This window comes from Suricata suricatta, chromosome 4 (assembly GCF_006229205.1).
Source record: "Suricata suricatta isolate VVHF042 chromosome 4, meerkat_22Aug2017_6uvM2_HiC, whole genome shotgun sequence".
In the NCBI taxonomy this organism is placed as follows: Eukaryota; Metazoa; Chordata; class Mammalia; order Carnivora; family Herpestidae; genus Suricata; species Suricata suricatta.
The window spans coordinates 107,804,339-107,822,234 of record NC_043703.1 but is presented as its reverse complement, the minus strand read 5'-3'; the positions used below and the strand labels follow the sequence as shown (position 1 = coordinate 107,822,234).

General features: G+C 38.3%; 1 protein-coding gene across 1 annotated transcript in view; it reads left to right on the top strand.

Annotated features, from left to right (window-relative positions):
* WDPCP (WD repeat containing planar cell polarity effector) overlaps nucleotides 1-17,896 on the top strand; it is a 370,463-nt gene that overhangs the window by 177,021 nt on the left and 175,546 nt on the right. The window contains exon 13 of the mRNA XM_029937462.1: nucleotides 15,551-15,614. Coding sequence (XP_029793322.1) covers nucleotides 15,551-15,614 — 64 coding nt within the window. The remainder of the gene's footprint in view (nucleotides 1-15,550; nucleotides 15,615-17,896) is intronic.

Below are 17,896 nucleotides of genomic sequence, written 5' to 3'. Positions count from 1 at the left end.
TCCAAAACTCCTCCTAACAGACTCATTCTGTCGCACAAATGACATTGTATGCACCATGGGTCAGAAAGGCACTCCACTAGAGATGACAAATCACTGGGTTCTGCCATAGTATGACAAACATTTTCACTGGCAAAGCTCTACTATTGCATAACCTGCCTAGGCCAACTTTTGCATCAAGTAGTATAAAAAATATTTATTTTTTTATACTCCTTCCATGTTTTGGCTATTGTTGACATTGCTGCTATGAACATTGGGGTACATGTGCTCCTATGCATCAGCATTTCTGTCTCTCTTGGGTAAATCCCCAGCAATGCTATTGCTGGGTCATAAGGGAGTTCTATCGATAGTTTTTTGAGGAACCTCCACACTGTTTTCCAGAGCGGCTGCACCAGTTTACATTCCCACCAACAGTGTAGGAGGGTGCCCATCTCTCCACACCCTCACCAGCATCTATAGTCTCTTGATTTGTTCATTTTAGCCACTCTGACCAGTGTGAGGTGATATCTCAGTGTGGTTTTGATTTATATTTCCCTAATGATAAGTGATGCTGAGCATCGTTTCATGTGCCTGTTGACCATCTGGATGTCCTCCTTAGAGAAGTGTCTCTTCATGTCTTCTGCCCATTTCTTCACTGGATTATTCATTTTTCAGGTATCGAGTTTAGTGAGTTCCTTGTAGAATTTGGATACTAGCTCTTTATCTGATATGCCATATGCCACTATCTTTTCGCATTCTGTTGGTTGCCTAGTAGTTATTTTGATTGTTTCCTTTGTAGTGCAGAAGCTTTTTATCTTGATGAGGTCCCAATAGTTCAGTTTTGTTCTTGATCCTGATAAGCTTTTTATCTGCTAAATGGAAATCATATCATCTGCCTCTGCTAACTCTTGGGAGTGTTGTACCCAATAAAACAATTACTAGCAAACACTTTTACATCTGCAAGTTTTTCCACAAATAAGAATTGTAATTGCTTATTTTAAAAAACTTTGGGAAATAGGAGCTGGACTGAAATGTTACATGAAAGCAAATATAACCATGATTTTTAAAAAGGATTTACTAATTCTCATTAAAAGGAGCTAGTTCATTACTAGTTTTTCATTAATGTAACCGCCATTAGATACTAACTAGGATATAGCAGGAGTCAGTAAGTTCATGTCCAACTCACCGTATTTGTAAGGAATGAACACAAGCTTCCAAGGCATAGAGCTACCACACCTAAGCCTAGAGAATGTGCCATCTGTATAAATGGGTCCCTGGCTTCACTGGAGGCCAGGGAGAAGGTGAGGCACACAGAGGTTGTCTTAGTCCTTTTGGGCTTTCTAACAAAATACCACAGACTGAATGGCTTATAAACGAAAAAAAAATTATTTTTCCTAGTTCTGGAGGTTGGGAAGTCCAAGATCAAGGTACCAGCATGGTCACATTCTGGTGAGGGCCCTTTTCCTAGTTTCATAGTCACTGCCTTCTCACTGTGTCCTTACAGGGTAGAAGGGGTGAGAGAGCTCTTAGGCCTCTTTTTTAATGGCATTAATCTCATTCATAAGGGTTCTGCTCTCATGACCTAACTACCTTCCAAAGGCCCCACCTAATTACCACCTAATTACCACTGTGTTGGGAATCTGGTTTTCAACATAGAAATTTGAGGGGTATGCAAGTATTTAGACCAAAGCAGAGGTCATGTGCTCACCTGTAGGAGACACTGGTTCCAGGTTCCTCTCCTCTTGGCCTTTGAATCCAGATTAAATCAAAACATTGAATGGTATTCAAATATCCAGCTTCTCTAGTTTAGAATACAACTTCCTGTGATTCCGCTAATTTATTCAACCAATGATATAATAAAACATCTGCTCAGTTTGAATACTGTTGTACTATTAAGTTATACAACTGTTACAAAGTGTCAGCACTAAACAATGAAAATGGATTCATATAAATTTCTAAGGTATATTTATTGCCATACGTTACTTATTTATCATGTCATCCCATAAAATTGGTTGGGAAAAGAGAGTATATTCTTTCCATCTTTAAGATAAACAGGAAGCACAAAAAAGTATTAATTAAATATTTAATACTGTTCCAGTATCTTTTTAAACATAAAGTTACTTAGCATTTTTGAATTTATCAAAACATATTTTATCACTTAACCAAGTTTCAGGCTTGGCGCAAGAAGGCAGGTGGAACTGTACCCGTTGTACCACAATCTCTGCTCTTCCACATGCCCTGTGCACTATGCTCTGCAGAAAGACAGGATTAGATCTCTGAGCCCCTCACACTGTAAGGCTTCACCGCACCAACCAGGGACTGACAGGGAGATGGCTCAGAGGCAGCTGTTAGAGAAAGAGTGTGTGTGTAAGGGAGGCACACAGTGTTAAGGGGACGGAACCCTCTATCCCACAGATTCTCCTATTTTGGCCTTTTGGAAAAGAGCGGTTGGAAAAGAGTAGCCTATCCTGTGAGTGTGAACTGGGAAGGCCTCCAATTCTCCTCGCCCGTTATTGCGAGGAGGAGAGTGCCACCGTGAGAGCAACCACAGGGCAAATGGGTGGTCGAGTTGGTCACAGTTTTATGAGCCTCCCTCTTGCCTTTTTTCCTTCAAAGGATGAAAATAAGACTGTTTATTCCTAAGCCAAATGACTTCAAATGTGTCAGCTGATGTAGGTTAATGTACCTTTTATATAGAGGATAAAAGGAAAGAAGCCAACTTAGAGTTTTCTTTCCAGAGGCTTCTAACTACCATTCAGTATTGATTAGTGAAAAATACTAATAATGCTTTCATTTGTTGCATAGCTTATTTAATACTGTAATAGTAAATTATAAATAGTTTTATCTTCGAAAATTATTGAGAGGCAGGACTAGAAAATATTCATGGGTTTTTTTGACACAATACAAGATAGAGGGAAATTTTAGGTGGCTCTCAGGTTAACTAACAAAACTGTCATACAAAAATTTTAGTACTTAATACTTAAAATTAGTAAAACATTTAAACTGAGATAGGTTATTTTACCTTTGAAATTTATACCCTACACAAAAGCTATCAGTTTTGATTTTAATAAGGCACAAGAGACTTCTGACAAGTTCATGGTTCTAGAATAAATCAGAACTTTGAGCTAGATTGTTACTTCTGTCCATACTTCACAGACAAAATTTAACATGCACAACCAACCAATGCATGTAAATTTTTAACAGATTTATTAATCATAAGTTTTCATTCCTATACTCAAATTACATTCCTACAGACCTAATTATGCAGTAGGAGAAACTGGAAGTAAATTCAGCTGAAGTTTCCATGAAATGACTCTGAGAAACATTTCTCAATACTTTTAAAAGGTTATTTATTTTGAGAGAGAGCGAGAGCAAGAACGCAGGCAGGAACAGGGTGGGGCAGAGAGACAAGGAGAGAGAGAATCCCAAATAGGTTCCACACTGTCAGCACCAGGGAGACTGGCAAAAATTGGCTAAACTCTCCTTCCCTTTGCCCTTTATAGGGTAAAAATTCCCCTTACACCAAAGAGGACTATGCTAGGCTTTAGGGGAACAATATTACTTCTATGCCAATAGCTCAAGAATTGTACAGGATAGTCTAGCTGTGGTTCGCGGCCACCACATGAAAGGAGAAGAACAAGGAGCCAAAACCAAAATTGATATACTTTTAACATTTGGCTCTTGTATCATAAATAAGATCATAGCATTTGTCAAAGAGCAGGTAAATGCTATTCTGTTAATGGTCTTAAGAGCATGTAGCCTTAAACCAGAACAATGGTAACATAGCTGACCCAGGATTGGGTCAGTTACAAGACAGAGGGGGGAATGTAAGGATGCAGGTCTGATTCAAGTTTCCCCTCTGACCTTGAAGGCCAGCTAACACCATTAACATTTCTGAGGGCGGGCCTAAAGATGGAGGTTAAGACTACTCACGCCCTACGTGAGGGTTCTGGGTCACTATGTAATTGGTTAAAGTTACTGTCAATGATGTGATGCTATAATGATTGGACCCCTGTACCTGTGTCACAATTTCCTGTAACTCCCCCTTCCCAAACTCATAAAAGGCCCTGCCCCGCCCTGTTCAGGGCTCACTCCACGTGGATCCAGTGTGTTGTTGAGGTCTGTGAGCCCGAGTTTAGGCTGGCCTGGCCTAAATTCCCAATAAAGCCCTTTGCTTTTCATGTGTGGAAAAAAATAAATAAATAAATAAAATAAACTCTTATTTCTGTTTTACAGATGAGTTTACTAACCCTAAACATTTTTTTCAGGATTATAAATAATAAATACAAAACGACTAGCATGTATTAAGTAAGTACTTAATAGGGTGGTAGCTGCTATCATTGTGTTTATGGCTATTTCTCCTACTAGACTCTGAGTTGCTTAAGGTCAAAAACTGATGTCATTAGTTTTTCTAACCCTTTAAGTTAACACAGGAACTTGGGCATTGGAGGTATTTCATAAGCACCCTGTAAAAGCAAATGTACTTATAGGTGATAATATAGCTGATGATAACTTTTCAATGATACTAGTTTAAAAGCTCGTAGGGTTCAAAATGATGGAATTTTGGGTCCCTAATATGCTGTAGAAGCCAAAAAGGGAGCTGATTTTTCTCCCTATAGAGCACCAAGTTCGATGAGGGGCTCAAACTCACAAACTGTGAGATCATGACCTGAGCTGAAATCAAGAGTCAGACACTTAACCAACTATTTAGATACATCTCCCTCTCTTAGCATGTTTTACAGGGCCACTATTTAACTGGTATTTCATAAACTCAGCTATTATGTAAAGTCTTGATGTTCTTAGTACCAGAATATGTTGACATATTTGTTCTCAGAAATTCTGACTGAACAGTTCTCTCTAGAGGAATATCCTTGGTTAAGCAATACTGTTAATCTCCTTTATCAGGCCCTATCTTTCACATATATTCTTATTTTTAAAATATATTTGCTGTCATTGCTTTGGAGGTTTGTGTTTTATTTTAGACTGATTTACCTGCATAGAAACATTCTTCAACCTACTATGGTTTTTTACATTTCATAATAGCAGTATTCACACTGCAACACACTACTGTCCTCAATATCCATATGAGAGCAATGAATGACTTCTACCATTATGTGTACGGTGATAGAATCAGTCTATTTCCAGCTTTCTCATAGCTGACAGGAGAAGGTTTCAGACATGGTGTCTTTAACAAATATGGTAACACCAACAATTTGACTGTTGGCTACACACGGTCTCAATAATCTCAACAGCAGTTATGAAAAGCCCTCCATGAAGTATGGAGGAAGATGCACTAGGTAGGAATGCTCTCTTAAGTCTTAATTAACAGCTCTAGTATAGCACTTACAGGCTGAGGTTTTAGTCAGTTGTGGAGGTCACACTCAATTGCTTTTGAAAAGCCCGAGCACTAGAGTCAAACAGAACTAAGTTTGAATCCCAGCTTAATAATTTAATGGATGTATAAACTATTATTTCTGACAGCCAATTTGTTTCCTCATTTTTCAGGATCCTTGGGCGTATAAGTGCAATATGCCTTCATAATTCTTTACTAACCTTAGCCAAATTGGTGGGCCATCTAGTGCCACCTGAGGACCCCCCATTAGAGTCTGGTGGTAGAGGTGTAGGCTCCCCTTACCTTTTGACATGTTGAAATCCCATGCCCAGATCAGAGGCAATTAATACCAACAGAACATCCTATCAGGAACTTTTGCTGTTTTCCCAGTTTTCTGGGGCAACTTTTGCCAGTCCGATGGCAAAGAGACAGGATAGTTTATTTTACTGGACCGGTGATTCCTCAGGCTTCTGCCGTGCTAGACCAGCCAGCTTCTGGGGTGCGGCTGGAGCAGGGCTGGAGATTGGCTGTCATTCTTACTTTTGTAAACCAGGCAGCACCAGATATTAAAAACCCTAAAAGAGACCCTTACCAAAAAGGGAGCTGATTTTTCTCCCTATAGAGCCAAATGTGGAAGCCATTTGGTCATTCGTCTTTAATGAATGCAACATATCACTTCTGATCTTGAATTCAGAGACCTTATCTAAAGAAGAAGGACCTATAAGCCTGCATAGCACATGGTTTATTCTTTTCTAGTGTATTAGAGCAGAACTGTAGTAGAGGGTGGAAGTTTTGGAGCCAGACTGCAATACAAGTAGCTATAGGACTTGAGCACGTTTAAAGTTGTCACATTTATTTAGCAAATAAAAATAAAGAATGCCCAGTTAAATGTGAATTTCAGATAATAAAAGAATTGTCTAGTAGAAGTATGTTCCTGATATTTTATGGAATATACCTACCACCAAAGAATTACTCATTATCATAAATTCACATTTAACTGGGTGTCCTATTATATTTTTTTCTTTTTCTTCTTCTTCTTCTTCTTTTTTTTTTTTTAAAGTAGGCTTCATGCCCAGTGTGGGGTTTGAACTGATGACCCTGAGATTAAGAGTAACATACATGTTCTACCAACTGAGCCAGCCAGGTGCCCCAGGCATTCTGTATTTGATATGGCAACTTCTACTTAACCTCTCCGTGCTTGAGTTTTCTCATTGTTAAATAGAAGATAATAATAGTAACAAATTGATAGGGTTGTTGTAATATTTTATGAGTTAATTCACAGAAAGTACTTAAAATAGTAATTAGTAGAGAGAAGATCTCAATAAATGATATTTTGCATTGTTTTTATCATGGGTGTTATTGATGGAGTTATAATATTTATTGAAGATACTATTTCTGAGACCTTCTGCTGTCAGCTGTGATGATAAGTGGTAAATATACTGACCTGTCACCAGAGACGGGTATTAAGCTGGACTCCAAAATTTGTTTTTAGAGGTTAAGTGATTAACAGTGCAGGGACTCTGGTCCCTGAAAGTGAAAAGCAAATGAGGTCAATCTTAGGATCTCCTGGGTTTCTGACAGGGCTACATTCTACATCAGAGAGCAAGGAGGGGGACCCAGGTAGAACATGGCTGGCAGTTTGTTGAGTTGGTCGGAGTTCAGGGAAGAGGAGACGACTGGAATTTGTGGGTTTGTGTACTGGAGAGGCAGGTGCTGTGTAGAGAAAGAGCTCCAGAAATCTGCATAAGGGTTAATTTAGGTGAATTCTAAGCTGTGCAGGCATAGAATGAGACTCCTCAAAACCAGACAAGGGACAATGACAGGACAGGTCCATGTCTCCCAGGAATGGACCTGCCTGAGAATCTTGGCTTCATCATTCATTGACTAGGTATAGCTTCTGGGGAATGTGGCCTCAGTGTAGATGCAGTGATAAATTTCAGATCACAATAGTTGAAACCTTTGGTCTATTTTGTTCTCTGAAGTTAGAGGTCTCAGATGTGCAGTCTCATGAATACTGTTTTTTCAGATTTATTTTTCCAGAGGTTCAGAGAGCAGCTACTCCATGGAAACTGATTGGAAACAAAAAGGGAAATTGGTAAAATAAACTATATCCATTGTCACCGAGTTTCATCTTATGGCTGCAAATAGTATTCATCCTCTTTCTCATCCACTCTCCAGTTTAATTCTTTTTGCACTATTTGGCATTGCCAGGCATTTCCAGTTCATTGAGTACTGGCTATTATGGGGTTTTTTTCCTAGGCTTTTAAGAGCCATTCCAACATAATGTGTCCCACCCCATGGAGGCCTTGATAGGATGTTAAATTCTGTATCCTGAAAGAGTGCTTCCCACATTAGTGAATTCTTATTTATCCTGTCTTCCATTCCAACTCTTATTTATCCTGTCTTCCATTCAAACTCCACTTTTACTGGCACATACTTGCTAAATCTTGTAATTCTTTAAGTGTATTGCCTCCTAGTTTATTAGATCTAACATGTTTCTAGCTGGATTGTTCTGAGTTTTAACCCCACTTATCATTCTGGTAGCCAGGAGGGTGGTACAGACATTTCCTGAGGGGAGGAAATATTTGTTGGTTTGAGAGGAGAGGTCTCTACAGGATCTTCTAGTACAATGGAAGTGTTAGAAGACGTACCCATCCCAGAGATCAGGATCCCAGGTGTTTTTAATAGGGCATTGACTAGTAAAGTAAATTTGTGTTGGTGGTACATCCAAGTATACCTAAAACTCTGTGACTCTAACAATTAGGTCTTTCCTATATCAACCATATCTGCTTTTCAAATGCAGAAGATAAGGACCTCTGTAAGCTCCCGAAGTGGCTCTCTGGCTGTTAATTAAAAAGAGCACTCAGGAAAAAAGAAAAGGAAGAAAGAAAAGAGCATTCATTATGCTTTCTCAATGCATAAGTAGAACTTAATAGTAACCAGTCGTTCCACCATCTACTTAGTAACTATTGCCCATCCACAGCCTCCACCACCCACCAAAGCATACTACTGGGCAGTTCTAAGGAAAGTTCTAAGGCTATCAGAAGTCATCAGGCAACTGTTGCCCATCTGAAGAATCCCATGTCACCCAGGAACAGGACTGCCTTACTATCTCAACTGCCCTCAGCTACTGCCCAGGAGCAGCTTGGGGAAAGTGTAGCCTTAATAGGAAAACACAATGATAGATTTCAAAATGCAGCAGCTGGGGCTGTCAGTCAGTTGTACTCCCTGCAGTAGGAGTTCTGAGAGAGAGATTCTCATGAATGCCACATTGAAGTCTATAAATAGAAGTGGGAGAGATGACATGAAAACAGAGTAGGGAGCTCCAAGAATCAGTCCTTCCACTGAAGCAATCATTAAGCAACAAAACTGACAAAGTAACTTTAACTCTATAATCAAATTTTTAAAACTTAGAGATTGCCTAATAAAGACAGAGAACACTAAATATTGGTAAGAAAGAATTACTGCATTTTTGTTTACCTGTCTACCATCCCCCGTTCCCCTGTAAGACAGTGGCCATGAGGACAGTGGTTGACATTTCTAGTATTACTAGCTGGTGCAGAGGGCCACAGTGGACCGTGTTCTTAAAAACTGTGGTTGTGCATTTTGCATTTTGACCAGAGTATGGTTTCCAGAGCGACCAGTGCAGAGGCTTGGTTTTATTTTGCCTCTGTCAGGCTATGACAGCATCTCTGGCAAAAGTATTTGCATGTGTCAAAAGCATTTAAAGACATATGACATACATAGCTGACTCAGGCAAGAGATGGAGACTGGGAAGAGCAGCAGATGGAGCAACAGGCCTGGGAAAGAGAAGGCTAAGGAGAAGATATTTTGGACTAAGTTCCTTGAAGGGCTACTACATACACCAGGGCATCACAGGTGCAACACAAACGCCCAAAGCTCAATGCATGCACAGAAAGACTTGAGAGAACCCCAGTTATAAACCTCTGAAAGATCTTCAGCTCTGAATAAGCAAGAAGGGAAGGCTAAGACAGAATTGTATGTCTGTAACTTGGCTAAGCAATAAAGGAGTATCCTAACTCTGAGCCAGTCTACAAAGACCGGAAGAGTTGTTTGTCACGACTTAAAGATCTATCAGGTCATCTGTCAGGATTTTAAAAATATCTGGCTGAGAGAATGTCCAAAGACAGCATGAAGATGGCTAACAGACATATGAAAAGATATTCAACACCATTATTTGTCAGAGAATTGCAAATCAAGACTATAGTGAGGTATTGCCTTAATCCTGTCAAAATGGCTAGAATTAAAATGACAAGGAGTAATAAATGCTGGTGAGGATGTGGAAAAAAAGGAACCCTGTGTAATCTGTGGCAGTGCAAACTGGTGCAGCCCCTATGGATAACAGTATGGAGGCTTCTTAAAAATTCAAAAATAGAATTACCACGTGATACAGTAATTCCACTACTGGGTATTTACCCAAAGAAAATGAAAACATTAATTCAAAAAGATGTATGCACCCCTATGTTTATTGCAATGTTATCTACAATAATAAAGATATGGAAGCAAACCAAGTGCCCATCAATAGATGAATGGATAAAGGAGATGTGATATTTATGATATATAAATGGAATATTACTCAGCCATAAAAAACTAATGTGATCTTGCCATTTGTGACAACATGGATAAACGAGGGTGTAATGCTAAGTGAAATAAATCAGTCAGAGAAAGACAAATGTCATATGATTTCACTCTGATGTGGAATGTAAGAAACAAATGAACAAGGAAAAAGAGACAAAAAGTACAGAGAACACTGGTTGTTGCAGGAGGGTGTGGAGATAGGTGAAATAAAAGGGATTAAGAGTATACTTTTCATGATGAACACTGAGTGATGTATGGAATTCTGGAATCATCATATTGTAAACTTGAAACTAATATAACACTGTATGTTAATACTCCAATATATATATTGAAAAGAATTATATATTTTATTAGAATTCTACCCCGCAAAGTTTTATAAACTGAAAACATAAAAATATCGCTAAAAGAAATTAAAGACTTAAATAAATGTGGACATCCCATAATGTGGATTAGAAGACTTACTCTTGTTAAGATGGCAGCACTTACCCAAAGTAGTCCACAATTCAAAATTCCAATGGCTTTTTTCCCCCCCCGAGAAATATAAAAAGCCAGGGGTGCCTGGGTGGCTCAGGTCATGATTTCACGGTTCGTGGGTTCGAGCCCTGTGTCAGGCTCTGTGCTGACAGCCAGCTCAGAGCCTGGAGCCTGCTTCAGATTCTGTCACTCCTTCTCTCTCTGACCTTCCCCTGCTCACGCTGCCTTTCTCTCTCTCAAAAATAAATAAAAACATTAAAAAAAAAAGAAATAGAAAAAGCCAGTTTACAAGTTTAAATGAAATTGCAAAGGGGCCCAAACAGCCTAAGCAATCTTGGAAAGGAACAATTGTAAGGAGCACACAATTCCTGATTTCAAAACTTACTACACCTGTTTTTTTTTTTTAACTAAATTGATAAAGTAATTCAATGTAGTGTAGATGGTCTTTTCCAAACATGATGGAACATAAACTAGAGATCCATATAGGAGGAAAAATGAGTCTTTTCTGCTACCTCTTGCCAACACAAATAAACTTGAAATGGAACATAGCCCTGAATGTAAAAGGTGAAATTATACAACTTCTAGAGTGAGAGTGACACCATCAACATGGCAGAATAGGTTTTGTACCCTCTTACTCCACAGCACACCAAGTTAGACAATCACCCATGAATAAGAGTGCCTTAGTGGAAGTCTGGGAGTCCAGCGATGTTCCAGCACACCACTGGAACAAAAAGAGGAAAACAATCTGAGATTGGATTCATTGAATAGGGTAAGATGAGCAGTTTCACTTACTGTGTCATCCCTTCCCCAGGGTGGTACAGCTCAGTGCCAAGAGAGACCTTGGCCCATGATTTCTCCCATGGCTAAAAGTGAGCATGTTGAGTAAGTGCCTGGCTTCCCAAGGTGTGCAGGATGCTGCTGGAGACTGACTTCTTTCTCATCCCATCCAGAATTCTCAAGTGTGTTGCATATCTAGTGGGTGGGGAACAGCTGGAAAAACAGCCTACCCTACTCTCAGAAGCCATCAAAGGGACACAGATGCTACTGACTGACTGACTGACTGACTATCATCAAGAAGCCTACCCACAAACTGATAGGAACACATTGCCTATGGATCCCCAACTGGCAACAAGTACCCGCAATGCTCCGTGTGTGCCCCCACACCCCATGGCCAGCATCCTGTGCATGACTCCAGGGTGATAATCACACACAGAAAGCTAGCCTGACTGTAGGATTAAGAGAAAGCATACAAAAGCAAATAGGAGTCTCTTAGCATCTGGCCTAGGGTTACAGAATAGAGAAGGCATACAATCTTAAGAATTCCTCCCCAAGAGAGAACAAGAAGTGTGAAGCAGGTGTATCTATAGAAAAAGTCTGAGAAGGACTCAGATTCCCTACAGGGCTAACATGGTGTTTCATTCCTTAAACTAGTTGGTAAGACTGGATGAGGTGACTCCTTCTTTAAATGAGAAAAAGAGCAACATAAGACTTGAAGAAGCATGAAATATCAAAGAAACATGACACCACCAGAGGAACACAGTAATCCCCCCAAAGAAATGGGGATCTGTGATATACCCCATAATTAAAAAGGGAACTCAATGAGCTACAAGAAAACAAAGACAATACGATAAGGAAAATAATGCACAAAATGAGAACTTTACAGAGACTGAACTCATGAAAAAAAACGGATTCTGGAGGTGAAGAATACAATGGATAAAATGAAAAATGTAGTGAAGAGCAACAATAGCAGATGAGATTAAGCCAATGAAAGAATCTTTGAGGTAATGGGGTGCCTGGGTGGCTCAGTCAGTTAAGCATCCGACTTCAGCTCAGGTCATGATCTCACAGTCAATGGATTTGAGCCCCATGTCAGAATCTGTGCTGAGCCTGCTTCAAATTCTGTGTCTCCCTCTTTCTCTGCCCCTTCCCTGCTCACTCTCTGTCTCTGTCTCTCAAAATAAAATAAAGACATAAAAAAAAAAAAAAGAATCTTTGAGGTAAAAGACAAGTCTTTTGAAATTACCCAAAGGAGAATGAAGAAAAAAGAATGAAAAAGAGTAAAGTAAGCATGTAAAAACTATAGCTTAGCATAAGAAAAAATATGTGAAATTAATTTCCATCATAGTAGCTTGTTTTCTTGTGCATTTGGTGAATTTTTGATTAACTCATACTTGTTTTATTTTAATTTATGATAATCCTGGGTCTTTCTATCAAAAATGCTTTAATCCAGGGGCACTTGTCTGGCTCAGTCAATGGAGCATGTGACTCTCAGTTTTGGGGTTGTGCCTTCAAGCTCCATATTGGGTGTAGAGCCTACTTGAAGAAAAAGCTTTAATCGAGACTTGATTTTTTTAAATTCTTTATGCCAAAGTCAGGAACACTAATATCCTGGGAATATTTTACCCTTTGGCTGAATCTAAAGTCTTGGGATTAGCCCCTTTACCTTGACACTTGTTCAGGGCTCAGTGTATGATGGCTGTTAGAGTAGTTCTGCCCCTCTCTCTCCCCCAATATTTGTTCTCTGCTTAGGGATCTTTACTCTAGTTTTAAGGGATTTCATTTGATTGGTTATTTTTTTTTTTATTGAGAGAGACTATGGTACTCTGAGAGAGATTTCCTTATTTTTTTAGATCTGTGATGTACTTTAATGTATATTTTATAGGTGGTCTCTTTGGGAATTCTGTTTGGTATTTTTGGTTGACCAATCTGCCAGATGCCAGTGCCAGTTCTTTCATTTTATCATAGTGTCTGTCATTACCTGTCACCTAGAAAGAAGAATATATCCTATCTTGTCCTCCTTAATTTCACTTTCTCCAATTTTAATTTATCATACATATGGTTGCCAAATTGATGTATTGATGGACATGTTAGAAATTTTAAAATCAAAGTACCTGGAAATAGGAGTTTGGAGCTCAGGAAAGAGGAATCCTAGAGATTTGTGAGTTATTGATACAATTATCAAAGCTATGAGACTGTGTAAGGTTATTGGAGAGACTAGAGTAGGGAGCATAAATAAAAGAGGACCATAGGGCACCAACTTCAGGGAGTAGGCATAGTACAAACTAGGAAAGAAAACTAAAGACAAAATTTCAGAAATGGGAAAAAAAAATAATGGCATCTTCAAATGAAGGAAAAAGGCAGTTTCAAGGAGGGGAAATTTGTAGGGTCACATGTGTCCAGAAGGGCACACAAGATGAGGACTTATGCTACGTTTGAACATTAGAAGAAGGAAGATTACTATTGTCAGAAAAGTTTCAGTAAAGTGGGATCAAATGTAAAATAGCAGTGAATGTATGAACAAGTCATACAACTTGATACAGTCCTCTGTCCTCTTTCTCATTACCTCCTACCGCCACTGAATACATAATGAATCAGTAAACTGCCTGGAACAAAATAAACACAACTGCATTCTGTTCTACATAGTTAGAGGAATTCAGGAAAATACTGGAGAGGTCAGTAAGAAGGGTTAAGGAGGAGAATGGGGATAAAAGTCATTAATTTTTCATTTGGACCTTAATTATTTTAGCTATTTTACTAATAAAGTTTATGTAATCTGTTAATATTCCATATTTCTGATAGGTTGCAATTGAAATATTTATATTTTATACTGTCATAGTTCACAATTTAGAATAGAAAAACAGAGTACAACTTGGTTATTTGCCAGCTTGTTTCTGGAGTCAGAAAATCTCACAATTACATCTATGTAAATCTTAGCATTCAAACCAAAAAAACCAAACAAACAACCCCCACAAAACCTTTCCTTCTAACATTCTGTGCAAAGTATATGATCCTGACGTACTTCGTTCTCAAGCTCTCCAACTTGCCTGTAATTAATTTAAACTGTAGCTTTGATATATCTTGGCCTAAAATTAAACTTTTACCAAAAAGAAATAACGTGTGCCTGGTGGCTCAGTCTGTTAAGTGTCCAACTTGGCTTGGGTCATTATCTTATGGTTCATGAGTTCAAGCCTCATGTTGGGCTCTGTGCTGACAGCTCTGTGCCTGGAGCCTGCTTTGTATTCTGTCTCCCTCTCTCTCTGCCCCTACCCGACTCGTGCTCTTGCTCTCTCTCAAAAATAAATAAACGTTAAAAAAAAAAAAAAAAGGAGGGGCGCCTGGGTGGCTCAGTCGGTTGAGTGGCCGGCTCCATCTCAGGTCATGATCTCACAGTTCGTGGGTTCAAGCCCTGCGTCGGGCTCTGTACTGACAGCTAGCTCAGAGCCTAGAGCCTGCTTCAGATTCTGTGTCTCCCTTTCTCTCTGACCCTCCCCTGCTTGGCTGTCTCTCTGTCTCTCAAAAATAAATAGGAAAACATTAAAAACATTTTAAAAAATAAAAGAATTATCAAAGTTATACTTCAAGGAAAGAGGGTATGATTATGAAAAGTAAGAGTAGAAAAGTAATTTCGAAGTATTTAGAAAATATTTTAGAATACTTAGAAAAGGAGCGCCTTTGTGGCTCAATCAGTAAACATCCAAATTCAACTCAGGTTATGGTCTCATGGTTTGTGGGTTTGAGCTCTGTGTCAGGCTCTGTGCTGTCAGTGTGGAGTCCACATCAGATCTATTTCCTCTCTCTGCCCCTCCTCTGCTCACTCTCACTCTCTCTCTTAAAAATAAACATTTAAAAAAGCATACTTCGAAAATACTTTAAAATATTTAGAAACCATTTATACTGTCATTTGAGACCAACCTAGAGTGTATTTTTTCCAAAACTCACTGACAAGACTTTTGTAATACAGCATATCGCTTCTCAACTTTTACCTGTGAAACTCAAAAGTATAATTATTCAGTTTGTTAATTACTGGTATTTTGCTATATTCTGCATATCCCCATACTTTTCTCTTACAAAACACGATGAAGTTTAAAATTATGAGAGACCTGTTTCCTAAGCTATCATTTCCCTACGTTCAACAGCACCTTCTCTGGATTATGCTTATCCTTACAAATTGCACTGAAGGCCTCTGCAGGCTCTTTGACCAAGGCCCTTCTAAGTGCAATAACATTTCACATACAGAAAATCCCAGCAGGCAAATTCCCGACTGTTTGAAAATATTTTTCCCATCAGAAGAACAAAACACAGTAACACATAAATACATTAAAACAAGTAGCTCTCTCCTTTTATGGTTTTTTTCACAGCTAACATATACGTTTCTTTTCTTCGTTATAGGTACCAGAGATTTGAAAAGGCATTTCTGTTAGCTGTTGACATTGGTGCTCGTGACCTGTTTATGGTGAGTCATTCCCAGAGATGATTTTGTGCCTTCAGTTCTAAGGCTGAGTAAGTTGTCAGCTTTTGTGACCATTAAAAAGGATTAGTGTCATTTGTGCCTTAGACACATGGTGGGAAAGCATTATTCCATCTTGGCTTGTAGCTTTGCCTCCATGAAACTGGTCAATAGCCATCTAGTCTCTTTTGACTCATTGACATTTTCTTTGCTGGGACCCAAAGGATTTTTTATGTTTTCTAAGAATTTATAATTCTTGAACTTTTCTCCTCATGCACCTCGAAGTGAGGGGATGACACCTTTCTGTCTAATAAGCTTGTCTTTTTAATCCATTCTCTGTGGTACAGCTACAGAAGCCAGGACATAGGGCAAAATATGTACCATAGATATTGAATGTACTTACTTTGTCCCTTAGATTTTAGTGTGAAGTAACAAATTATGAATGTTCTCACTTGTATCTTTAAAGTAACCACAGTGCAAAGTACATCCAACAGGTTATAAAATCACATACACTTTAGTTCTTCCATCTATTAGCTAATAGCAGTAAAATTGGCCAGTTTTTTTTACAGATCCTTGTGGTGTGTATCAGGTTCTTATTAGATCTCCTACCACAATGTCACAGTGAGGTCAGATGACGTGGGGTTCTTTTCTTGGTTTCCTAGCATATTCTGCTCCACAGAAAATTCATTGTTGTCAAAACAACAACAACAACAACAACAATAAAGCAAGAGCTTCTTGAAAACAAAACAAAAAATTCTGGAAGTCTCTTTTATCTGACTCTTCTCCACAAGGAAGACATTTTTGTAGTTTAAATTAAGCTTTGATCCTTTAGATATTAAAATAGGTTCATGACATTATGTCACTTGTCTTTGGAATGAGTTTGTTGTTTTAATTCTAACTTTGAATCTTTCAGTTAAATTGGGCTTTCATTGATCATGAAAAAATCTAATTCAAAAAGTTATTATTTATCATCTGTATTTTTTTGGTCAAATTAAACAGGTATATTCATATATTGAGGGAAGGTTTTATTATTTGGCCAGTATGTGTACATGTACATGTAGACATCACAGTGTCAGAAATAACAACACTTCTTAGATTTTTTGAACCCACTATCTCTTTATCTCTACCTTCTCACCTTTGCCAGTATTCACCTCAGTAATGGCAGATTTTCTTCATATTTCTTTATTCATAAGACTGTTTTGAGTCTTAATGGGGATAATGTGCTTAACGTACTTTGTAAACCAGTAAATAATATACAGATATGTGTTATTACTCTTAAGATAGAGCAACTCTTGTTATTACAAGGCTATGTAAGAGCTAATGAAGACCTGAAATAGGGCCTAAATTACATGAATGTAAAAGAGAGGATATTTTGTAGCAAAATCAATATGATTCAGCAAGACCTTAGACAAAAATAAAATATTTTGATTATAAGAATAAATTATACTATAATAGAAAGTAAACAACACAATAAAGAGAACAAAACTAAAAAAAACCAATGGACATTCTTTAAAATACCTCTCTATGTGAATATGTTCTTATACTCTATTTTTTGTTTATAACTCAATTTTTTTCCTTCAACAAAATGACACAGTTTTCCATATCAATAAATATAGGTCTATATCATTTCTCTAATGTTTATATTATATTCCATTTTATAAGTGATAAATGGCATAAAAACAGGCACACAGACCAATGGAACAGAATAACACACCCAGAAATAAACTCTTGCATATGTGGTCAATTAGTCTTTGATCAAAAACACACAGGGGGAAAGGATAGTTTTTTTATTTTCTTATTTTAAAATATATTTTGTTGTGAAATTGGCTAATGTACAGTGTGTAACGTGTGCTCTTGGTTTTTGGCGTAGATTACTGTGATTCGTTGCTTATGTACAACACCCAGTGCTCATCCCTACAGGTGCCCTCCTCAAGCCCATCATCCATTCTCCCCTCTCCCTCACTCCTCTATCCACCCTCAGTTTGTTCTCTGTATTTAAGAGTCTCTTACGGTTTGCCTTCCTCCTTCTCTGTTTGTAACTATTTTTTCCCCTTCCTTTCCCTCGTGGTCTTCTGTTCAGTTTCTCAAGATCCACATATGAGTGAAAACATGGTATCTGTCTTTCTCCAACTCACTTATTTCACTCAGCATATTACCTTCCAGTTCTATCCACGTTGCTGCAAATGATTTCATTCTTTCTCATTGCCAAGTAGTAGTATTCCATTGTATATATAAACCATCCTCTTTATCCATTCATCAGCTGATGGACATTGAGGCTCTTTCCATAA